The 26606-nt window shown below is 37.4% G+C and overlaps 3 protein-coding genes across 3 annotated transcripts in view; 2 read left to right on the top strand and 1 right to left on the bottom strand.

Moving 5' to 3' along the window:
- The window catches only part of LOC141440739 (uncharacterized), a 41642-nt gene that overhangs the window by 12144 nt on the left and 2892 nt on the right, over positions 1-26606 (top strand). The window lies entirely within an intron of this gene.
- Positions 5498-16394, bottom strand: LOC141440734 (outer mitochondrial transmembrane helix translocase-like). The gene is given in 9 exon segments (XM_074105278.1): positions 5498-6654; positions 8204-8334; positions 8565-8665; positions 8668-8702; positions 9191-9323; positions 9712-9879; positions 10628-10772; positions 13376-13484; positions 16083-16394. Coding segments are annotated over 9 exon segments (1146 nt in total). The 5' UTR covers positions 16256-16394; the 3' UTR covers positions 5498-6503.
- Positions 17530-25457, top strand: LOC141440733 (nucleolar MIF4G domain-containing protein 1 homolog). The gene is made up of 10 exons (XM_074105277.1): positions 17530-17868; positions 17986-18214; positions 18695-19048; positions 19190-19473; positions 20014-20104; positions 20506-20718; positions 21581-21702; positions 22774-22967; positions 24622-24797; positions 25270-25457. The coding sequence occupies exons 1-10, from the start codon at positions 17668-17670 to the stop codon at positions 25455-25457; spliced, it is 2052 nt and encodes a 683-aa protein (XP_073961378.1). The 5' UTR covers positions 17530-17667.

Here is a 26606-nt window from a genome sequence, read left to right as displayed (position 1 = left end):
CGACAGAAAAAAAACAACACACATTTATGCATTATATACAAAACACGCCGTTTTAAAAACAGCTCCGACAATACATTGCAATATCTAAAGCAAGTTTGTAATGCTTACATAATCTTGAAAGGCGTTAGAGCATTTTTCGAATACCTTGATTTTAATCGAGATTAACAAATATCAAAATTTCAGTGAACGACTTAATTAAAAACAACTCAAACCATTAAAATAACTTAACAATTTTCAACGCACAGCCCTCACCATTTAGCTAATTCAATATAGTAAAAATAAAATGCACACGATACAAAACTCAGTTCATTCTTGCTTGTCTTAAATCATTAATTCACGGGTTATTTCACAAGTGCCCATATCAATGAACTGGGTGCTAGACTCTGGCCAGCGAAAGCAGTCCGCAAATTAAAAAAAAATGAAGCTGACAACACTTGCTGTACACAGATTAAACGATGTTGATATTATTTAAATTTTCCAGATATTAAATTATACTCGGGGCTCTTCAAGCTGCATCAAAATTCATGTAGTAATGTGTGAAAGTTGATGATGCACTTTAGGAGTCCCTTGGTAAATTTTATGACCTTTGTCAGTGCCCATCTACGTATAGTCCAGCCGCATCAATTTTTGGACCATTTTGACCAGATTGGCATTGAATATATCTTCTAACATTTCAATTCTAACATAATCTTATAACATTTTGCATTTTAAGCGGCGGTTGAATTAAACAAAAATAACTAATTTATTTCTTATAGCAGAAGTATCAAAATTATCTAAGCCGGGCTAGAATGTCAATATGTCAATTTTGACAGTCTCAAAAATGATACCAGATTAAAGTTTCGTAAAAAATGCGTGGACAGCTTTCGCTGGCCAGAGTCTAGTACAATCGTATAATATTTGAAAGTCATAATGTAATGTTTGTCATAATTATTGTGTCATATTTTTTCCCCCCCACTAAAACTATGGGTAATTTTTCAGAAATATTTAAATGATCACTATATGTTAGAACCGTTAGGTTAGGTTTGTTTTGTAAAATTTCTCAATAGTTAATGGCTTCAGAAAAAAGTTATGACAAACAATATATATTATGACTTTTAACAATCATGCGAGCCGATATGGACCCCAATAACTACTTTGACCTTGTATCTCCGCTACAAAATCTGTCTTAAATCGTAAAAACGGATATAACCTAAAATATCACTCTTGGACATCGAAATAGATTTTATGTCTTTGAATATAACGCTGAAATAAAACAAATCATAGCAGCAAACTAGGAACATTTAATGTGTTTCATTTGCGACTGCGTTTTGTTTTATTTAAAGGTTAGAATAATTCTAGTGACCAAAAGTGACAATTCTGGTAACTACTTCAATATACTGGAAATGAAAAATATTACAAAAAAAAAATAGAAAAGAAACGCTCGAGCCAGGAAACGAACCCGGTTCTTCATCTATCCAGGATGCGTGCTGCACCCCTGCACCACGCCAAGCTTTAATTCCATGGCGAAATTTTCTGACATGTTCTCGAGATTAGAGACTTACTATTTTTTAATTTACATATTATTTGTCGCTAAGCGCCATCTATGTGAAGAAATCAGAATGTAAATCAGAAAGTTAAAATTATGTATACTTCGAAAGTGTTCTGGTAACTAGTTTCTATTCTAAAGTCAACAGTGCTCACCATTTTTTTGACAGTTCCTACGCCCTAATAAAAACAATATCCCCGATTGTAACATTGACTTTAAATGTTATTTATTAGTCTTTAATGGTTATTGAAACCCTTTAGGTGTTAAACGAATTTATTAGTCGACCCTAAGAACAAGTAAGAATAAATTGACTTCATATTTTTAAAATACCACTTAGATAATGTAGTGTATTAATAACTATTGCTTCTGGGTGACAATCAACCAAAGCGTCGGATAGCTAAATATAGATAAGTAAATTTATAGAATTTAAATAGATATATTCAAAATCTTATACACTGCCAGCAGCATAACTTATAATTCAGAGGGTATTTCTAAAAACTTGAAATCGAACAGCCAACAAATTGCCGAAGAATAATTGATTATTTGATTTAGTTTGTAGAAACCACCGTAAGCTCAAATTTAACAAAGCCTATATACAATAGATTTTCGAGTCTAACGTTACCATTTAAACATCTTCAAATATAATTATTGTAATTTAACAATTAATAATTTTTCTCAGGTCACAGTGTAGTGATATTTTCTAAACGATTAAAGGTGAATTTATTTCATAACTTTAATTCTGAAAATAGATTTTATCTTTTTTAAATGAATAATTAAAAAAATAAAGGTATGATAATGTTTAATATTGTTCATACTTGACCAGTTTGGCCCACATTCGGTGACATTTTCTCGAAAACTATATAAACCACAAGCCACATCTCCACTTATTTAAAAAAAAAAATATTTTCGGATTTTTTTTTAATTAAAGAAACTTAGATTTCGTTCAACATACGTATAAAAGGTTAAACTAATAAAAGGTTCCACAGTGATTTAAATCCCTTCCATCAATGGTATATGCAAGCGAACTAGTTATTCGGAGGGATTGGCCGAAAGCTCTTTGGTTTGGTATATTGGAACAGTGATCAAGATAAGTGATTTAAAAACCCAGCTAGACCTGAAACACTACATCAATTTTTCAACATATTCAAATCAAAATCAAATGGATCGACAATCTAGTTAGAATAATGATTATTTGACAGCTTATTTCGTGTTTGAGTTGTATAGTTTAATATATGGCCATGTTGATGTCATTCATTACATGTATACAAGAAACGTTTGACAAATAGGTTACAGGTACATTAAACATTACGCCAAGAACAGCCTCTGTCTGTTTACATAATTTAGAAGTTTGCACCCAAACAATTTGATTCCTATGTCACTATAGAATCTTATCATTTATTATCATTACACATCATTCAATAAGCATTATCTTGTCATTTAACATAAACAAATAAAATGATTTACTACCAAGTCGAGGTTCGATGGTGGCTCAGGAACCAAATTGGTTGACACTGTACCCATAATGTCCAGTTTAAGTACGATCCATTTAGAAAATAACGGTTTTAACTAAAACGTGGAAACTTCATAAAACTATTCAAGCTAGATAGACTTGAGACCTTATTGTCTAACGCACTTGGAATCACTATCGTTTTCGCTACTTCTTTCTATCACATGGTGTGAGATAAGAGCAGAGGGATGTGGTGAATGCGATGATTTTTGATGAATGTGGTGATTTTTTTGTGATCAAGTGCGGGTAGTTCGAAGGAGTCGCGCTGCTATGCAGACTTGACACCCCACACTTCTGTCTACTCGTGGCCACGGCCACTGTAATGTGGTCGAAACGTCGAGGTAAATATTACTCGTGTGTTTTAGCGTGGTAAGTCCCGTTTGGGTTCTTTTGACTATGAGTGAAAAATCACGAATGTTTTAAACGTTATGCGATAGCGAGAATTCGCGTGTTAGAAAATACGGCCTCTGTACACTTTTCCTGTCGTTATTTATTTATATATCTCTGACAAATCTACAGCTAATAATACGTCAACCGCATATAAAGCTATATCGAGAAAATGCACACAAACAATGCACAATATATTCACAAACCTTTGATTAGATATGCATACGAAGCTAGACGAGCCATTTTCTATTCTATACAAAATTATTGCTGCAAATGCTAAACTATATTTATCGTCATTTCAAAACCATCTCTAAAGCAGTCCGGTCACTTAAGCACGGTCTAACACGTCCGCAATCGGAATCACATTCAACGCACCCTCATTTTGTCAACTTACTGGCATGTGGTTGAACTGTGGGTATTACCGAGTAATAGACGTAAGAGATTTTAAATAAATTTCTGCCCATTTTTTCTAAACCACCGCTTCCATGCGACGAAGTAGATATTGAAATAAATAAATAAATAAAATAAATATCATGGGACATTTGACACCAATTGACCTAGTCCCAAACTAAGCAAAACTTGTACTATGGATACTAGGCAACGGATAAACATACTTATATAGATAAATACATACTTAAATACATATTAAACATCCAAGACCCGAGAACAAACATTCGTGTTATTCACACAAATATCTGCCCCGGCCGGGATTCGAACCCAGGACCTCAAACTTCGTACTCAGGTTCTCTAACCACTTAGCCATCCGGTCGTCCAAATAGCGATAAATACAGTCTAGCACTTTAGGAAAGCGTATATACAAAATTGTAATAAACTTACAAAAATTGGTTTATTGGTAACTACAGCTCTGAAGAAATGAGACCCTATTAAAGCTATCTAAGGACTCCAGACAGCCCTAAAATTAAACTGCAATATTATTGGTCAGTTACTCGCCAAACACGACTAAATTGGCCAATCATGAGCCACCATCTCTTTAGGGCGGCCTCTTATCGGTAATCTTCCTATACTCAGAACGGCTAGCACAAGTCATTCATTATCCTCTGATTCCGTATATGTATCTCCCTCGCCCTTGAGCAGCCTGAAAGGGACACAGCGGCTAACTAAAGGTAAATTGTGCCACCTGTTCTGAAAGATTTTGAAAACCTGATCCAATGAAATCCTATACAGAATGTGCTATGGACTTCTTGTATAAGCACTATTTGAGCAAACGAACTGCACAAATAAAATATGTAAAAAAATGTATTATGATATGACCAGGGATCGTAAAATGCGATCAAAATCTATTGAAATCACGTATGACAATTATGACAACCACTTCAATGAATATCGCTCGCATTGCACGAACCCTGATCATGACCATAAAATATGGTATGTTAGTTCTAAATTAAAGTACCTAACTAAAATGGTTTTGAACATGGCAAATGCCAGAACTATAAAGCCTCTATATCTATTTATTTTATATTTAACTTAAAGGGTCCTTCAAGGACTCGTTAGACAACGTTGGTAACTGCCACACTAAGAGATGTCAGTTAAATATTTAACTGTTTATTAGCAAAAGATTTTTCATACTAAAATTTAAGGTTGAAACGAATTCAAGTTCCATTGCAACTAATTCTATAGCTGTCTTTGAGTGCGGCAATTAGTAAACTTAATTTAGATATTACTTTATGAGGCCCAATTTGACTTAAATACTTTGAAATTTGACTTTTTGTGTCGTTGAAAATAAAATACATTGAATTTTTAAGACAGTTGGATTTCTTACAGACATATTTGGTATCCAATAAGTTACAATTTGTATACTAAATACCAGTGGCGAAGCATCCATAGAAGTCTGTTCCCACCGGCTTTACCAATATTTACAAAACAGAACAACAAGACATATAGAATTTATGAAAGATTTAAGCGATCTTTGCTTCGGCTTTACCACGGAAATATCTGTCGCCACGCCACTGGTAAATACTGTAATAGTTTACACAGTGTCCCAAATTTAGTACGTCATAATGACACCTGACATTGTTTTAAAGTTTGTTCTAAATTTCTTTTTTTTTACATGGTAACGCTAGCGTTTACTTAGATAGCGTATATAAATTAAAACAAAAACGAGAGCTATCGTACCAGAAGCTGACCCACACAATATAAAAAAACCGGCAATGTTTTTAAAACCGTGCTACTTTTACCTGCGATGTATAAGTGACGTACTTTACTTGGGAGAACCCGTAGAATGTAGATAGACACTTTATTAAAAGTTGTAACTTTTTTCTAGATTTTGGCATTTTTGCCGTTTTACCTAAGTTATTCTATATTCATAAACAAAAAAGTGTCTATTTTCTAGAGTTTTATTTGTGGCATTTTTCATACAATATTTATGGTTCGTCCCAAAATGGGCATAAATTGTATGGAAAATCAGGGACACTTTTTTTCATGAAACAAAAAACAAATTATTAAGATAAAAGGCACAACTTTAAATATAAATATCAAAGTCTGCGTAAACAGATATGAGAAGTATATTATAAAAAAAAACATAATCTATCCCCACAAGAATCACTTTTACGCCGGATATATCCACAGAACCAATAGCAATAAAAAGGATATAAATGTCACCCCGAGTTAAAAGCGCGGGCGCCTTGATACAGCGGCCATTTTGTTACAATCCTGGTTAGTAAAACGAACTTACTTTCATAAGTTTTGTTTAAAAAATATTATTTTTTTCCTTCATGACCCAACGATCCGCCCCTAGTCTCGAAAGACCTTTCTATTTATGTTTTGAATTAAAACAGCACAGAGATCGTCATAAATAAGTGATCACTTTTGTTACCTTGTCACTTTAACGTCATGTTTGAAAAGCCATACGAAATTGTGTAACGACTGAAAGCGACAAGGTACAGAAATGATCACTTATTTATGACGTTGACTGTACACATGAGCTTATTACTTCTGTGGTATGTACCTGTCATTGGCGTCGAAAAAGTAAAACACGGTCGTCAAAACACTCGAATCTTTCCAAACAACGAATTCCCTCATAACGTATTTTAAACTATAACAATGCCTCACGTGCTTAGTCGAGCTCTATCCGCATGCTGGGGGCAGGCTGCCGCACTGGATCTTGGCTTCTTTAAGTTTGTTGAGAGACAGTTTGAGGTCTTCCATGGTGATGGGGCGCACAGCGTCGTGGTATTCGGAGTCGGAGTCCGATTCTGGTTTGGATGAGGTCTGGTGACAATAAGGTTTTGTTGAAAATATTTAAATACAAGCCTTGTTTTACTGGCTGCTCTTTTAGTCGACTGCCCTTGCATTGCCATCCAATCTAAACGACCAAAAACATTCCCAAAGTCACAAAGTAGATACTATAACAGAGACACCACCTAGTACCTACAAGCAAATGGTATCACCCTAATACTGGCTATTCAACTGGCTATTTTTCTTTCTTCGATTTTCCAATAGATGGCACCAGTGAGAACACAAATAACACGATACGTATTGCCATCTAGTGAGACGCTAAGGATACGGTACACTGACAACAACCAACAAACTCACCAACTGAGACTGAGTCTAGACGACTAGAGATACGCATGATGTCTCTGTCTTATTTACGTCGTTAGAAGAGAATGGCATGTTTCTCTCAAATAGTTTCGACGAATGTGTGCAAGCGGGGCAAGCCCAGCAAGCGCATTCCGGTTATTCACCATCTAGCGTCACAATTGCAAAACACTACGAAAGCCTCATAGCTGAAATGTAGCCACATGTAGCCTATACTTTTATCTTTAAATAAGGAGTTGGATTAAGGTTGATGTGAAGTTGTGTTTATAAAATATGCTAGTCTTTATTTTAATCTCAATATTTCTACTTAATTCGGCTTATTCACATTTTATAATTTACAAATGTTAATAGTAGTGCCATCTATTGCTGTTTTTTTGTATTAAATATAGCTTGTAGGGATTGGTAGGCCATGCCAAAGTTAAAAAAACATATCGCTTCTTGGCGACAAAACTGTGCTATCTCCAAAGTTGCGTGCGATATTACCAGATGTCACAGTTTTGTCGCAAAGGTGCGATATAATAAAATAAAGAAACTTTCTTCGAGAAAGAGGCCAATAGAAGAATGCCGCTGGGTTGGGTTGATGGGTAGCATATGGGAAACTTCGTCGAGCGAGTCTTTACTTCGCCGATTTCACAGAGTCTGAAGACGAATCTCTTCAATCAGTGCGTCCTACCTGTCATGACATATGGTGCTAAGACGTGGACACTCGGTTGGGGTGGTCCACAAATTTAAGTCGCTCAGCGATCTATGGAAAGGGTTTTGCTCGTAGTTTCTCTGAAGGATCGAATTTGGAACGAGGAGATCCGACAGAGAACTAAAATCATCGACATAGCTCACCGGATAAGCCAAGCCAACTGAATTGGCGGTGGGCCGGCCGTATCACCCTAAAAGGCGACAACCGCTGGGGTAAACGTATAATCATCTTCGCAAGGGGGCTGGCAAGAACTGGATGAGAGTGGGCGAGGATCATGCTGTGGTGTGCAGTTGGAGAGGCCTATGTCCAGCAGTGGTACTAACTACTAATATAGGCAGTAGAAGGGTGGATGGGTGACACTCTTTCTCGGCCCGAATAACACCGACATGGAAATACCGGCCCTGTTTTTTGTGTACACGCCCATAGAAACTGACACGAGCTTCTATGGCGTGTCCACGAAAAACAGGCTCGGTATTTCCATCCCGGTATCATCCGGCCGGGAAAGAATGTCACCCGGGTGGATGTATTCGTATACCTGGCTAGCGTCTTTCGCGATCTCGTCGCGTGCGAGGTCGCGCACGCGTACACGGCCGCCTGCCGGCACAGCTCGTGCAGGTCGGAGCCCGAGAAGCCTTCCGTGGCGGCCGCTAGGCGTCCGAAGTCGATCTGCAACCAGATAACATGGTATTAATGAACTGGTTAAAGCTGCGGGTTTTCGGTGGACGCAAGCCATTTCAACCGAGGCCAATGGGCCTATGTCCAACAGTGGACGTCCTACGGTTGATAGGATGATGATGAACGAACTGAAGACAATTGCTTTGCTCAGCCTCCCGATAATGCGTTTTGGTCCTTCGAACTGGATAAGTTTTGGTTCTTTGAGCGGATGTGGTACTCACCGAGGGTGCCACGGGCTCCTCTCGCAGTATGAGCTGCAGTATACGCTCGCGTTGCGTTTCGTTCGGCATGGGCACGTGGAAAGCGGCCGGCATGCGGCGTTGATGGCCTTGTCCAAGTCTTGTGGGCGGTTCGTGCACCTTTATTACAAAGACAATAGTTATTTTTTATACAAGGCTGAAATGAGATAATTAATGTCGAATATTCTCAGAAAGAATTCTGAGCGTTGCGAAGGTTTCAAAGCACGAGACGCTAAACAACTTAGTGTTGAGCGAAATATATTTTTTAACTCACAACAGCGTCAAAAACAATGTACCTGGTAGATACATAACTCGTTTCTAAAAGCATCGTTTTGTGTTCTGTTTTAATCTTAATAAAATACAAAGTTGCGTGCACTACAATTTCTTTTCATGCTTGCTGAGAAAAAGCACTAAAAAAAAAAAGATTTCGACCGAACCGAGCTGCAGCTTTACTGTCTAAGACACTTGTAATCATAATTATTTTCACCACTTCTTTCTGGCACACGATATAGACGTGGGTAGAAAGAGATGGCGGATGCGATTATGAGCGCTCGAGCGTTAGTCAATAAAGGAGTCTGGACTGAGTCATAAGATTGTTCAAGTTTCGCTCACCCATGATGATGACAGTGCAGCAGGGGTCGGTGATGAGTCCGTCCCAGAGCGACATGAACTGCGTCTTCATCATGGCGGTGGCCTCGTGGTCATGGGCGGTGCGCGTGCGCAGAAACGACTCGATCTCATCTACAAAATAAGAAACGAATCAGGCCCTATACTATACTTCGTTTTTTTTAGCATTAGAAAAAGGGTAAACAATTTTGACATTTTTATTGAAAAATCATTTATACAGGGTGGATTTCGACGAGGGACCTTTGCGGAGATATTGCATCGTTTAAGTGATACACAATCGATTTATAATGTTTAGAAACATAAACAAAGCAAGAAAAAAATACAAAATTCACTCATTTTTAACTGTGGTGATAGCCCTATATTGCATCTGCACATAACGGCAATTTGGCTACATTAAGTAATCGCCGTCGGGAAAACTCGGGACGTTTATTTCCGAGAGTTGTTGTCATCGTACTGATGTAAAAATGACACATGAAAGTCAAATAAATCAAATAAAACGTACCTATAAACACAATGCAGGGCTGCAACTTGACGGCGAGGCTGAAGACAGCTGCCGCGAGCTTCTGCGTCTCTCCGTACCACTTGTCTGTCAGCAGGGAGACGTCCAGATTGATGAAGCTCATGTTAGCTTCCTTCGCTGTCGCCTTGGCTATAAGTGTCTTGCCGCATCCTGGAATGACAGTAGACAATAAGGTGCAGTAGCTGTAGCAATAGCGGTTTGAGAACTTCACGCGCAACAATGGATAGGTTTCTTCAAGCTGTTGCTGATGGTAAGTTTCAAGTGTATAATAATACGCCCTCAGCAATATTATAAACTTATAAACTCAACCAGAATAAGCTGAAAATGATGAAGATGATAGCCATCTTTGTAATTTTTTGATTGGTCGACAAAAGAAAAAAATACGTACACCACAATGTTTTAGACTATCGCGGTCATTACTCATTTTATTATTTAAATTCGGGATTTGTTCCGCGTACCTTGATTTTAGAGCAGCTCGATATTTCAGCACAGGCGCCTGCGCCATGATCACGAGACGACTGGATCATGGCGCATGCAACTGTGACGAAATATCGAGCTTCTCTACAATCAAGGTCCGTGAAAAAATATGTGTCCAATATTTTCTGACACATAGGACTGTTTCACCATCCACTGATTTGATTCGAACAAAACAAATAGAGACGGCATCACACCTAACCGCCCGTTAACACTAATCAATGGATGGTGAAACCGCCATTTATACTTATATATGTGTTACAGATGAAATAGCATATTCACAGCAAAAAATATGTGTAGAAAGGAAATGCCTTTCTTTAATTTCCAAAAGGGTCCCAAGTTATTGTGTGCCCCAGGGCCTATATTGCCTAAGATGGCCCTGATCCCGACCCGCTGCCCCCCCGTATTTGCGCTAAGGTCTTACCAGGAGGTCCGTGCAGCAGCACGCCCTTGGGCGGCTGCGTGAGGCGGCTGTCGGCGAACAGGTCCCGCTTCTGTATCGGCAAGATCACTGTCTCGCGCAACTCCTGGATCAAAGCGTCCAGGCCTGCGATGTCCTTCCAGTTCACCTGCAAATTTGAATAAGGTTTTTTAACTGATCAGCTACATCTATTTCATCTAAAGCCGAGTTTAGACTTGCAAGAAAATTCGTGTGTAAAATCCCTAAACTTGCGTCTTCTAGTTTCTTCGGGATACGGTCTTGAATAAAGAAGGATTGTAAATTTTTGCTGGTAGTCACCAGCATTAAAATCTGCCACAGCGGAGCGTGCAAAAATATCTGACAGGTCCTTCCGGCCCTAGAAATAGAGTCGTATCAGATATGAATGCACGTTTGTTGTGTCAGATATTGGTGCTGGTGACTGTACAATTCGGATTTAAATAAAAAGAACGTTACAGTCGTTATAAGTTTGAGAATTCAGTAGGTGACAATAATGATTAAATAAAATTTATAAAAAATGCAATGTTACTATACAGATAAATATCAACACAAAACACTTCATTGCACACGCAATCGAAGAATAATTAGTTTTATATCGATTGTAAATTGATTAAAACATTTATTGACTAACTACTACATAAGGAGCTTTATGTAGATGATTTTATTGTATATTTTTTTAATGATGAAATGAAATAAGAATTTAAGATAAAAAATTAACTAACTTTTGAACGATTCTTAACACGTGCAAGTTGCATTACATTGCGAGGCCCAAAAACCAACGAGTTTGTAGTGGTCAACCGAGCGCCGCAATGTAATGCAACTTGCACGATTTTTCTTGAAAGTCTAAACTCGGTTTAAGCAGCGTTTGCGAGCGAGGATGTGTTGCGAGGGATGTGTTTTTCATTAACCAATAGAAACGCATCATTGGCACATCCTCACACGGCACATCTCTGGTGGAAACAGCTGAGCGGAGCCAGGCGAGGTAAATGAAGCGTTTCTATTGGCTAATGAAAAACATATTCCTCGCTACACATCCTCGCACATCTCAGGTGGAAACGCTGATTTAATGGCAAGGGGCTGCATTGTCTAAGGCATTGTTAGGACAATGCGCGATCATCGTAGGTTGGCGCGAATACTACTCATACGACAGCGCGATCAAACATATTGAACTCGAATAGATGTCCTAACTGACGATCGTGCGATCGCGGGCCGGAGTTGGGTCGCGGGCCGTACTTTGCCCATCACCTGTCTACATCGTTAAAATACTCATGTCTATTAAATGAATACTTCGCTAAAGTGAAGTTGAAATTTCTATTCAAATTGGTGGACAGAGCACTCATCTTCATGCGTACTTTATTTTATTACTTATTACCCATCAATTAGATCAAGGAGATCGTCTACATGTTATGTTGTACTGTACGACTAACCGCGTGGTTTTATCGCGCTATCTCTTTCTCAAGCGATACTTTAAAGAGGGACGGCGCGCTAAAACCACGCGGTAAGCCGCAGTGCGTACGTACGTAGCCTTAGTCAACCTCAACATTGGCACAATCATAAAAAATAATTATCAAAAACCCGACTGCCTTGAAAAACATTAAATATTTTTTTGTAAAAAATTTCATTTCTACTACAAGCTTTTTTGCAGACTGTACTTTTTGTTGACTGTACGTGCATTGTCATCCAAACTACATTTCCGTACCAAATATCAAGTTGATCCGACCACTGGAAGTGGGTCAAATTTAACTTGCAATATTTGACCCGCACATACATAAATAGTTACATATGTCCATATTGCAAGTTAAATAAAAGCTTGTAAAATTAAAATGGAAAAATCAAGTGCTGGAAACATTAGCTGCAATTTTTATTCATAAAATAAATAATGAAAATGAAAAGACTAAGAAAGACAATATTGCTTTTCACTCATTATTGTTTTATTATTTGAAAGAAAGAAAAATATTTATTTATAACAGCAGTGACTATATTTGGGTATTTGTGATTATTTGGGTATCACTTTGCCTTTAAGGGTAAAACACACATAAGACGGCAGCGAGTCGCTGGTGGGTCGGGTCGGGAGTGCGACGGACCTATTTACGTGGCTGTGTATGAACAATATTCCACCGCGATTCTCGCGCACGACCCGCCCCGCGCCCGCCGGCGATCTGATGCAAAGCTGATGAACCACAACTAAAAAAGTCATAAAAGGTCAGGTCCCAGGAGGATAGAGATGAGTAGGGGTCGGACAAAAAGTGCGGATGACGTAAATATGACGTAATCTTGCACACAAGATGATGTTTTTATTTAAACTTCCGTGTGACATGTAGTAAAAAAGTAGCACTAATGAAGTAACAAAATAATCGTAAATAAATCAATGAAATTCAGTGAATAAAATAAATTTCATACCGTTTAAAAAAGAGGATGATAAATGATGTGATAATTGTTTATGAAAATCAAAATTACTATTTGAAATCATCCTATAAGTGTTTTGACGTCATCGGCACTTTTTGTCCGACCCCTGGAGATGAGGAATGCGATCGCAAGCGTTAGAGCGTTAGACAACAAGGCCACAAATGCCGTCCATTTTTTTTTTATTTATTCTCAAAAAAAAAGTTACATAATTTAAGTCACATCACTAATTTCGCCAAACTATGACGTTTATTGGCGAATAATGATGATGTGTGATTGATGCTTTATCGTCGCGTATTCTGGAGAGAGAAGAGAGGCGGACAAACTCACATTGATCTCATCGGGCACGACGAGCTGCGAGGCGATGATCATCTCGTGGTCGGTGAGTTTATCCAGCTGCAACGTGTGCTTGCCGCCCAAGCCCGCCCTGGAAGAGACCCTTCAATACACAGACTGTATAGTGGCTTGTATACAACACTAATATATAGATTTTGAATGTATATGGAAAGCGTGATACATATACATGCAAACACAGCCACACACAGTTAGTTTTCTAGTGTAAAATACTGTATTATTTATTAGTTGTAATATATTTGTTAGTTGGGCCAAAAGTTTTTGTTAAGACTATAAAAACGTCCCTTGGATATTTTAACTTAATTTTACCTTGGGTAATCTCATAGTCAAAATACCACCAATACTTACCATGCTAATATTTACACCTATACACACACACAAGTTCAACGTTTCGGCAACATTGCAGTGGCGGTGGTCACAAGTAGTTTGGTGGTATTTTGACTATGAGTGAAAATCACGAAAGTTTGGATAATCTCTCAAAAACATATAGTCAAAAACCTAAACATAAGTTGTTATTGCCAGAACTCTTTGTTTTTTGACTTTTAGTTTAAACAATCATGTTTATTATGTTAGGACTTAGACCAAGACAATAGTATGATTTCATTTCAGAGCATCAGTGACATAATCACACAAACTTTGTTAAGGGGTACATTTTATGCAGTTTGTTAATCCAAAACTACAGAAAATCCTTCAGGGGATCTCCTGTACCAGTACACCTTTTATATATATAAGAAGGGAAAAACAAGCATGCCACCTGGCGGGAAGCAATCACCTCCTAAAGTGGAAATAGCCCAGTTCACATTTATCTGTTGTGTTGTGTCGTAATGTCTGTCTCTCTTTATGCTTGTGATGTGACACAACACAACACAACACACAGTGCATCAGATAAATGTGAATGCAACCATATAAAATGTATGAAACCGATACTGTTCTAATGCAATGCGACACAACACGAAAGACAAACCGGGCCGGGGTGAACCGGGCTTAGGAGGAGAATTTAATTTGTAATTAACTATTTGCAATTTTGTCTCACTTTTTTTTATTGGAACAAGTCACTATTCCAGTTACTATACCTGTATACTACTACTATACCAGTTCATGTTGATGAGCTTTGACTGGCTACCATGGTTGTAATGATAATATCTCAAACTGTTTTACTTTACTGAGTAAACCAACATTCAGGAAGACATAATACAGATTAATCATAAACCTAAAATTCGGAGGATGTGTCCAAACATGGACAACGTCATTTCATGTAATAATTCAAAAACAACATAATGTGCTCATATTGTAAATACAAACTGAAATATAGATGCATAGAAAAACCAGAAAAATAAGACTAGTGCTGGGAATCGAACTCAGGTCCTCGGCATTCCGTGCCACGCGTTTTACCACTACACCACAGGCAGGACAGTGATACAGGCACAAATTTCTCCTATGCACCACATATCTCAGCTTGCGTCTAAATTTCAGTTTGTATTTTTGATATGGGTTTTACGGGATGACCGTAAAAGTAACAAAAAATTTGGAATTGAAATAAAAAATACAAAAAGATTCCAAAAAAACAATCTTAATAATGTGCTCAATCATGTTCTATCTAATCTCAATTTGATAGTAATACATGTAAGTATCTACAGCATTTAGCTTATACCAGTACAATTTAGCAGTAAGTCCAAATGTCAGTAGTGAGTAAGTAGTGCAACCAATGTTGATTTAAATAAAGATATTTTCATTTTCATTTTCATTTACAAAATCAACACCAACATCTGGGCAATGTCTATGCCCAAATGGCATCATGTGTAGGTACTGTTTCACTATTTATGATGTAATTCACTTGTCACATTATAATTCAGGAAGACACAATATTGATTATGATTAATCATAAACCTGAAATCCCGTGGACATGTCCTAATCAAGATCAACATTTGGGCAAGCATCATTTAAGGTCTATGCCGCAATGGCATCATGTGTAGGTACTGTTTCACTATTTATGATGTAATTCACTTGTCACATTTAATTCAGGAAGACACAATATTGATTATGATTAATCATAAACCTGAAATCCCGTGGACATGTCCTAATCAAGATCAACATTTGGGCAAGCATCATTTAAGGTCTATGCCCAAATGGCATCATGTGTAGGTACTGTCTCACTATTTATGATGTAATTCACTTGTCTCATTATAATTCAGGAAGACACAATATTGATTATGATTCATCATAAACCTGAAATCCCGTGGACATGTCCTAATCAAAATCAGCATTTGGGCAAGCATCATTTAAGGTCTATGCCGCAATGGCATCATGAACATCACCATTTAAGATGAAAAATTATGAAAGTTATTCCACTTTTATGTTTGATTACAGATGGCACCCTCTATAAATAAATTATGATGAAACTTCTGAGAAACTTGTGTTTTTTATCTTAAGGCCAGGCATTTCTGCGGGATGACAGCCAACTTTAGAGATTAATAAAAATGCAACCATAACAGTTAATCATGCCACAAATTAGAAAACTAAATATTATTAGTTTCCAATAAGATATCATGACATGTTGCGTCAATCACCAGAGAATCAAACAGATCATATTTAAAGCATTGTTAGAAATGGTCTGATGAGACAATCAAGATTAGTGCATAAAAATATTAAATACAATCCGGTATTTCCCGCGATCGATACGTACTTGCGTAACTGTTCGCGGGCTCGTTCCTCAGCCTTCTTCCGACTCTTTGACGTGGGGTCTATTTGGTTCACCAGCCATTTGATAGAGAAATAAGTGACCGCAGACACGAACGCGACCCTTATTGCCATTTGGAACACATCGGTCCGCGTAAATGCAGAGCCCTCCACCATCATGCCTCGTGTGTATCTATAACTTTGTCACTGGAGAAACGCAGAGCTGATGCCCTCAACGCGGTGCTTATGAGTTTTCACAAGTTTAATGATTTTATTTTATACACAGGAATTCGTCTTCATCACGCTTTTTGAGATTTTTGAGTGATGGGTGAAGAATAGACAAAACTAGAGTAGGTAGAGGTGGACGATATACATCGATGTATTTTAAACACTCGATGTTTATTAACGATGTATTGTTATTACCTCAACTTCGAATAAATATCGATGTTTTTTAATCGATGCATCGAAACGAAAATGCGAATTCGTTTCGTGAATCGGAACCTAATAATTACAATTATAGACCTACAAAGTTATCTGACCCGGTGACGGCGGCGCTGTGATCGCATCTTGGCAATGCTAGCTGATGCTAGCCTGTCATTTTTCTATGATTGACGTTTGTAGTTCCACATTCATCACCGGGTCATATAACTTTTTAGCCGTAGGTCTATAAGTCAACGTTAGAGCGTTTTCATGCGAGCATCGATACGACACGACACTGCACTGGGTCGAACGTCGAACGAAGTTGGTAGCTAAGCTACACTGTATGAATATACATAGCAAGTCTTTTTACCAACATCGACCCAGTCCAGTGCGGTGTCAAAGTTGGTACACTGCACGAGTATATAGATGAATTTATAAAAAAGTCACTTTAAAAAAACCTTAAACATGTCTATGGAAAAAACAATTGATGTATGGAAAACATCGATGTATTTTTTGAAATATCGATATAACATCGATGCTATTTTATGATGCATTGCATCGAAAAAAACATCGATGTTTTTTTTTATGTTCATCCCTAAGAGTAGAGAACTAGAGAATGACGTTTCGTTCTACTGGATGATGTTGAATGAAGCTGTCAAGTTTTTCAGTTCTTTTAACATTTTAATGTAAAATTATAGCTACTTTTGTCTTGATTGTATTTCTTGGCTAAGTTTACTTTTAATTGTACAGGATTATCTAAAAACGTGTATTTTTAAATAACTTTTTGTTAATTATCTTCTAGTACTTAAAAAGTAACGGAACGTTCAGTTTAGAAACGAAACATTACGTTTGATTGAAATGGATGTCTCATTCGAAAACGATTTATGAATTGCAATTATTTTCTAAAAATAAATTAAAACTGTTAAATAAACTTTGTTATTCTAGACACCTACTTAAAATTAATTTACTAACACTACTCACCTCAATGTACAACCATTCTGAAACAAATATTTGCAAGATTCGAAAGGTTTCAAACGACCTTTAAACATGTGTCATGTATGTGAGTGTCAAAGTGACAGCAAAAGATAACCTCATTCTCTATTGTTGTTAAACTCATTTGAAGCGAAATTTAAATTATAATATCTCTGTATGACTATAATTTAACTACAATAATGAAGAAAACTAAACAAGCAGCACGTGCTAACTTTCCCAATACCCGTAAAGCTCTACGTAAACAGAAGAGGCAGCAAAAGAAAGTTCACAGACAAGAGCACTACTTGAAGAAGAAAACACTTAAGGGACAGCCTCAATATGTGGCCGGGAGATTTGTTAAGAGGCCAGCTGATGCCCCTGAACCTATAGTAGAAGTTAAGGTGGTATAAATAAAGATTGCTTTGATAAATATGATATAAAAGCAATATGAGTCGCACATTGTTTCGGTTATTAGAACCAAATAACTTAGTAAGCTTATACTTTTTTTTACATTTTAGAAGAAAAAACCGAAATCTCAGCCAATGGTTCTGGATGTCATAGAGAGAGAACGACAGAAAGAGAAGAAGGAAGCGGACCGCCTCAAAGCTGAAATGGAGGAACAGAGACGGAAGACTTTCTTGGAAGCTAATGAAGAAGAAGACAAAATGATTAAGAAATTGGAAAAGCAACTCGGTTTGAATAAAGTAAAAAATAAGAAGAATTTCTTTTCTGAAGATGGATTGGATTGTATCCTTTTATGAATAAAATTAGAAAGACTAATCTGTATTAAAATAGGTCACTTGTGGCTGAACCTCTTCGTACCACATATGTTTGTATATGTTTGATAGACATACCATACCTATACTTAAAACGGAATTAACTAAATGTAAACAAACTTCAGGTACCTACCAGATTTGGTACATTCAAGGATTTTTAACATTTTACATATCTATTATTGTAATAGAAACTAGACTAGTGTATTCTAATACAGAAATGTAAATGTTTAGATAGTTAATGGGGGAATTGACATTGTTTTGTTTACATTTTGTTAAATACCTATCCAAACCAAGTATAGGATGCATTGAAAAACCAAAAAAGATAAAGCCGCACTTTAGGATTCATGTCTGGCTTTTTAACATTCTTTGTAAATTCTCTGTGACACAAAAAAGTTGTGTTTTAGCTAATATTTTTCCAAGGATACATGATGTTCCTTAATTTTATATTCAGATTTACTAGAAATATGTGATAGATCTACCACAGAGCAGATTGTAGCAGCCGAGAAACATTTGGCTAATGTTGAAGGAGAGTCTGACTTTGAAGAGGACCTAGCTGCTGTTACTGGAAAGAAATTGAAGAAAGAAAGTAAAAATATAGACACTGATGATGAAGATATGGATGAAGAAATGAATGATTATGATGGTGATAGCAAAATGGAGGAGGACGCGAGTGATATGGATAGTGATGATGAAGAAGGTGAAGACATGGATGATTTTGGTACTGGGGATGAAGTTGACAGTGAAGACAATGACAAAAGCAGTGGTGATGAAGGAAACAGTTATGTATCTGATGATGAGCCTGAAGGTAAAGTTACATTAGAAATATGTATATCCATGTATTAAAAAAAATCAAGGTTTAGACTTGAGTAAATGAAAAAGTTACTGTAATATTTCTTGCTTTGTTTCAAATCAGATTCATTGTTTATTTAAAACTGTTCTTTTACAGAAAAACCAGCTAAAACTTTGAAACCCAAACCCAAAGAGAAGGTTAAAAAAGTTCCAGATACAGAGAAGAAAACTAAAGAAAAAGTGGTTACAGAAGAAGAATTGTCCAAAATGTTCAGTGATGATGAAGTATTACATTTATCTGATGACGAAGATTTAGACGGTTGCGATGATGAATTTGATGAAGATAGTGAAAATCAGAGAGGAGTAAAGAGTGAAGAAAAACCTGATGTCTGGGAAGATATATACGGAAGGAAGAGAGACAAAGAAGGAAATGTAATAAAGGTATGTATACAAAAATTTTAAGCTTTAACATCTATAATTTAACACCATTTGCTATTAAATCACTATTCTGGGCTACACATAATGATTGTGGTTTAAGGGACATTCAAATGTTGTAAATAAAACTCCATTTCAGTAAAGAAGATGAATCAATTTTATTTACAGAGCATAAAACACCGCACGCAGATCTCAGAGCAGGGTGTGATTACGCCAGGCGAAATTGTTGTTTTATCCACTGTTTTTAACAGACGCCAATTCTCTCATTTCTGGCGAGTGTTTATCTAGCAGCTACATGGTCTATGGTTGAGGATTAATAGCAAACCTTCCGGGTGACTTTCTTGAAAAAATGTTTGGTTGTTTCCAGCCTTTCATGCCACTAGATGGCAATAAAGCATTGATGCTTACTCTCACTTCAAGACTTATTACCCTTACATAGACATACCCAGGGTAGAAGATGGATCTGTCCCTTTTTATAATTGGATGCAGCATGACAAACTTAATCCTAAAATAACGTAAATTTCACCTAGTAATTATTATTTTCAGGAGGAAAAAGGCATTTACATTCCGCCGCATTTGAGAAATAAGGACTCTACATCAGACCAAGCAATGATTCAATTAAAAAGGCAGATTAAGAGTAAGTTTTGTAGCCAGTTCCTAATTTATAAGGATCCATGGGAGAACGAGTTTTTTTTTAATGTTCAAAAGTCGCGAAGTCATGGGGTTTGAAAACATAAAAGACATAAAAGACTCGAGATATCAACAGCTAGAGCCATTAATTAGAAGATTTTTCAAAAAATCATTATGAATTAAATTTGTAACCTAATTATTTATCTTCTTTGCTAAACATTGGCTGTATGTGTATCTATATAGGATATGGCAAATTAAGGAGTTGTTATAAACCGCATTCTAAATAATTGTTTGATTTAGACGTTACTTTGCCTCCTGTGATCCGTCAGTATAAACAACCTAATTTAGTTGCACAGTTGTAAGGTTCTATTCTTTCAATCCAAATTACCTCATTTTTTTCACTTCCAGGCATTCTAAACAAACTCACTCACACAAACCTCCACTGGGCGTGCACCTCCATCGAGACTCTATACTCCAGCAACAGCCGGCACTCTGTCAACTCCGCGCTGTTCTCTCTCTGGCTGGAGGCAGTGGGGGGTACGGAGGCGGCTCCCTCGCGCCTGGCCTCTACCCACGCGGCGTTGGTAGCTGTGCTGCATGCTAATGTAGCTACTGAGATCGGTCAGTACTTAGGGAAAAAATATACAATGTAGCAGCTATACTCGAGTCCAAAATTAGGCGAACTAGATTGACAACTGAAAATGTTACCAGACATACCAAAAAAAAAAAAAGCAGGCTATCTGTCTGTTACAGTCTACAGTCTGTCTGTCTGTCTGTCCGTCTGTCACAGGGCTCTATATCTCGAGCCGTAATACAGATTATGTTTTACTGTGGCCGCTATAACAACAATTACCTACTGAAAATAAAATTAAAAAATTAAAGGAGGTTGTTAAACAAGAAACGTGTTTTATTCAGCGTTTTTTGGTTGCTATTATATAGGCATTGTTGATATACGGTTGAGCACCATCAGCCACCAACAGCCAAAGATAATTTGTTAGATGGAGTTTCTTGCTGGATTCTTCTCACGTCACGTCATCACGTCAATGAGGGCTATCGTTTTTTGTCTCACTAGATGGCGCACTGTTGCGTGAGGTTTTTAAGTATGGCTTTCAAAGTCTGTTATTACGGGCGTGGAAACAAAGTTTAGATTAAAATCATATTTAATACACCTTAAAATCGTACCATATAAATATCGAGCATGCCACAGTGTTGCATAGTCCCCGTTTTGTTCGGAAAAAAGGGAGGACAAAGGTTTCCGAAAGACAAAACTGTCTCAAAACACAGACATTCATTGCCCCGGAACGCATATTTGCCATAATCAAAAAAAAAAAAAAAAAAAAAAGATTTGACATTTCGGAGACCTCACGCTACACTAGCGCCTCTAGTGGCGAATTCATACGCGATAGCCCTCATTAGGTTGAATGTTTTGAAGAATGATGATAGGCGATAGCTTACCACTTAATTTATGGCCTGTGGTTTGCAGGAGCCCACTTCCTGGAGGAACTGTGCATGATCTTTGACAGTCTGATGCAGCGACCGCAGCCGATGGAGGACAAGAAGTTGGATAACATCGTTTGCTGTCTCGCTCATTTGTACAGCTTCAAGGTAAGAAACCAATTAGTGAAATTGTTTAGATAGGTACTTACATCAGTTCACAGAAATGCAGCAGGGCTGCTACGAAACTCGAAGTTCGTATCGTACCGTCCCTCTCGCTCTCGTATTAAATAGTATAAGTGTCAGAGGGACCGCACGACACGAACTTCGAGTTTCGAGCTTCGTAGTAGCAGGCATCAAGATCGGAATCTTCATTTATTGAATCAGACGTTACTTTGCGTTGTGGAGGTCTATATCAATGAACTAAAATAATTACTTTGCTCACCCGCGACCTTATGACAGCTGCGTTTTATGTAAGATATGCGTGTTCATGCAGTTCCACCTCCACACTGTAAGAACACACACTAATCACACAAACCCATCTATAAAATAAATAAATATCACGGGACAATTCACACCAATTGACATAGTCCCAAAGTAAGCTTAGAAAAGCTTGTGTTATGGGTACTAAGCAACGGATAAATATAATTATATAGATAGATACATACTTAAATACATATTAAACACCCAAGACCCGAGAACAAACAAACGTATTTTTCATACAAATATCTGCCCCGACACGGGAATCGAACCCGGGACCTCAAGCTTCGTAGTCAGGTTCTCTAACCACTAGGCCATCTGGTCGTCAAGCTATCACCACCACCAATACACTGACGCGTTTCGATAACTCAACAAGAGCTCATTGCGAGGTCAGAGCAACACAACAGTTTACCATGCTACCAAAACCCCATTCAAATTGGTTCACCCCTTTAAGAGCTACCTTAAACCTACCTACCTTTTACTTTTTCTTTTTTTTTTACTTTTTTTTTACCTTTGCTTTATCTTAGGCCTCTAGGTTGGCAACGCATCTGCAATACCCCTGGTGTTGCAGATGTTTATGGGCGGTGGTGATCTCTTACCATCAGGAGACCCACTTGCTCGTTTTCCATCCAGTTGAATAAAAAAAAAATAAAAAAAGAGCTACGGTGCCACAAACAGATACACCGACACACATAGCGGTCAAACTTATAACACCCCACATTTTGCGTCGGGGGTTAAAAAAAACTTATTATTGCTCCTCAGATATACCACGCAACGTTGCTCTTCGACGTGCTAAACCGGTTATTACTGGATCTAACCGAGAAGCACATGGACTGTATACTGGCCGTGTTTCGGTGCGCCGGCGCCGCTCTGCGCAAGGACTCGCCGGCGAGCCTGAAACTGTTCGTGCAGCAGGCGCAGACAGCTGCCGCCGGGATAGGGGACGCTGACACAGGGTAAGGGGGAAAAGTAAAAAAAAGGCTAACATGCCCTTGGTGAAAGCTCTATTGTGGACTAGACAAGGGTGCTCTAAGGTAATGCTGTGCATGCTTTTAAAAGTAAATAAAATCGGTCAAGTGCGAGTGCGAGCGACTCGCGCATGTAGGGTCCCGCACCTCCGCACCTCCTGTTTCAGTAATAGTTTTTTGTAAAAAAAAAAAATACAAGCATTTTTGCTGGCGGTACTTTTTGCCCCTGGTTACCAAGCGTGTCGTTCGTTTTATTACAGAGTTCCTATGGCAAACATCTAACTTCATCATCAGATCAGCTCTACGTCATAATAATATTGCATTGTCATCGGATTTATACATGCATGCAAAATTTCAGCTCAATCAGTTGAAGATAATCACTTCAAATTTAAGTTAAAATATTAATTCCACCCGAACAAACAAAACTAGTTACATTACATTACAAGTTAATAAAAACATATAACCAAAATGTAAGCACTAGGTGCAAGTAATTTGAATAAAAAACAATTTTTAATTCTCATTCTCTTTGGCTGTCGCCCTCTCGGAGACTTCTTGCCATGCGCAGCAGCAGTAAAAAAATTAGCTGTCAGTTTGGTTCATTCGCGGGAAATTCAGTGTACTTCGTATGTTGTGTAATTAAATAATAAGAAGCTCTACTAGTGTGAATACATTTTAAACTGTATTATACAGCTTGTAAATAGTGTTAAATACTTAGTATGATTTTTTTAGTGGTAAAAACCATAGGTAAACATAGTGATTACTTATACGGTGTGGATTTGGCGAGCGCTTTATCAAAGTTGGCTTCATTGAGGTTTGTGGTTCATAAATTGCTTTATTAATTTTGCACAAAAACGAATAAACCACACAATCAGACAGTCACTATATTATATTATCGAAGCTTTTATAAAACATCATGAAAATCGCAAACTTAAAAGGTAAATATTCAACCGAAATAGCTAGTCGGTCGCCTTAGCAACGGCTAAAAACGTCTAGCAACCAAAAAACGCTGAAAAAAAACCACGTTTCTTGTATGACGACCCCCTTTAATTTGTAACTTTACTTTATTTTTAGTATTTGTTGTTATAGCGGCCACAGTAATACATAATCTGTGAAAATTTCAAGTGTCTAACTTTTACGGCTTAAGAGATAGAGCCCTGTGACAGACGGACAGACAGACAGACAGACAGCGGCCAAGAGCGTGTCGTACACGCCCAGGATAGAGTTCCGTAGCCATAACGAAAAAAACATAATATTTTTCTAAGGATTTCGTATCAATGTGTACTGAATCTTCTAAGTTTAGGTATATTTTATACCTTAGGCTGCTATTTACTATTAAACTACTAATAATTCTCAAGCAATCTTAGCTGCTATAATTTTCCTTGTAAATTTGATATATATGATATTTAAAAAAAAAAAAGCACCCATCAGTTTTTTGGACTGGAGGAATAAGAAAAGAAACGCATTAATTCTTGCACAGAAATGACTATTTTTTTCTCGCAATCGAAGTGAAAAATAGACATCTCGGGTATATATTGGCTTATTTTAGTCCCTCGATAAAAAATATACTATTCTTAACTGGTTTTTAGGGGATACCATACAACTGGCCATCTACGCATCTTGTCACACGTTTAACTTGTTACAGGTCCCGCATAAAGTTCCTACTAGAAGTTCTGATGGCTGTTAAAAACAACAATCTCAATAAGATACCGAACTACGACCCGACGTTCGTGGAGCAGCTGAAAAAGGATATCCGCGGCGTCATCAGGAAGGGGAACTACGTGACGCCGCTTAATATCACGCTGGAGGACTTGTTGAAAGGTAAATAAGTTGTTTTAGCTCACTAAACGATAAAAAATATTTTTCACTTCTCATGCTCGTAAAGTTGATGTTTACGCTGGATCTAGGCGACATAAAATGACTTTTTATGCACTAGTGCATAAAAAAAAAATTTCGTCTAAGACCTGGTGTTAACAGCCACAAACAAAAAAGTTTGTACATATTTTTAAATCATTTTTAATACATATAAAACTAAAAATCTATTTAGAATCAGAATAAATCAGTAAAATAAAAAAAATTGAATTATTATAATAATGCATAAAACAATAAATATACATAGGAAGTGAATTATTGTTTCCACTGTTGCTATTTCATTTCCTCGCAATCTAAGTAAAAAACAGAGTGTAAAACTCGAGCATTAAACCCATTTTCCCCTCGACGTGTCTATCCACCCTCGCCGTACCGGCTCGGGTGGTTTTATGCTCTTGTTGTATAATCTACTATTGATTCCCAGCGGATACCCGCGGCAAGTGGTGGGTGGTGGGATCGGCGTGGGAGGGCAACCGGCCGCGGTTAGAAGAGAAGGCCAAGGTTGTTCCCAGCACCGACCAGAAGCTTCTAGAACTTGCTAGAAAACAGAGGATGAACACTGACGTCAGGAGAAGCATATTCTGCGTCATCATGGCTGCTGAGGTATGTTGAGGTTTATGTGGTTTCTGTTGCGGTATTTAGTGGCTAGAACACCATCAGGTTTGGAAAATAAAATGATAATAAATAAACGAAGCTGAAATGTTACAAATATGTACCATCAGCCAAATAAGTGGTCTATCAATGTTTAAACAAGTTCCTATCAAATGAATATGTCGCTAAAGTCGAACTTTCAAGACACGTCTAGTTGCATTATTGTTTTGTGACATGCAAAAGATTATCAACTTTAGGTTGGTAGACCACATATTTGGCTGATGGTACATATTATTATTATGTAGGAAAATAATTTGTCTAGGCGACATAAAATGACTTTTTATGCTCTAGTGCATAAAATAAAGTCTTCCTCTAATACCAACTCAAGACCAAGGTAATCAGGTGTCAACAGCCACAAAAAAAAGGTTTCTATATATTGTTTAAATATTTTTTAATTTACATAAAACTAAAAATCAATCATAATAAATCAGTAAAATTAAAATAATGGAATTATTATAATAATGCATTAAAATAAAAGGTACATAGAAAGTGAATCATTGTTTCCACTGTTGCTATTTCATTTCCTCGCCATCGAAGTGAAAAGCAGTGTGCATTTTCCCCGCGACGTGTCTATCCACCCTCGCCGTACCGGCTCGGGTGGCTATATGAACGCCTCGGGTAAAATGGCCCGTTTTATGCTCTTGTTGTACAATCTACTATTAGAGTACCTTGATTGTAGAGCAGCTCGATATTTCGGCACAGTTGCATGCGCCATGATCACGAGACGACTGGAGAAGTAGAGACCAATAGTAACGCTTCATTTACCTATCCTCGCACAGCACATCTCTGGTGGAAACAGCTGAGCGGAGCGAGGCGAGGTAAATTAAGCGTTTCTATTGGTTACTTACGTCCTTTTGTTGAGAAGCGCAGTTTTCTTAATAACTCAAAAACGGTATATCCGATTATGATGAAACCAATTTTCGTTGAAAGTATTTATTAAGCGTTACCTTTCCATATTTTTTGCATATTTTTTGGACAAACGGTTTACAAGATAGAGGGGGGGACACAATTTTTGCTACTTTGGGAGCGATTATTTCCGGAAATCAAAAAGTTTTGAGAAACCTTACTATCTTTTCGAAAGAGCTGTCGAACTATTGCCACACGATGATG

Source organism: Choristoneura fumiferana, chromosome 23, assembly GCF_025370935.1.
Source record: "Choristoneura fumiferana chromosome 23, NRCan_CFum_1, whole genome shotgun sequence".
Taxonomy (NCBI): domain Eukaryota; kingdom Metazoa; phylum Arthropoda; class Insecta; order Lepidoptera; family Tortricidae; genus Choristoneura; species Choristoneura fumiferana.
The sequence above is the reverse complement of the archived record's forward strand: the minus strand, read 5'-3'. Positions and strand labels throughout refer to the sequence as shown.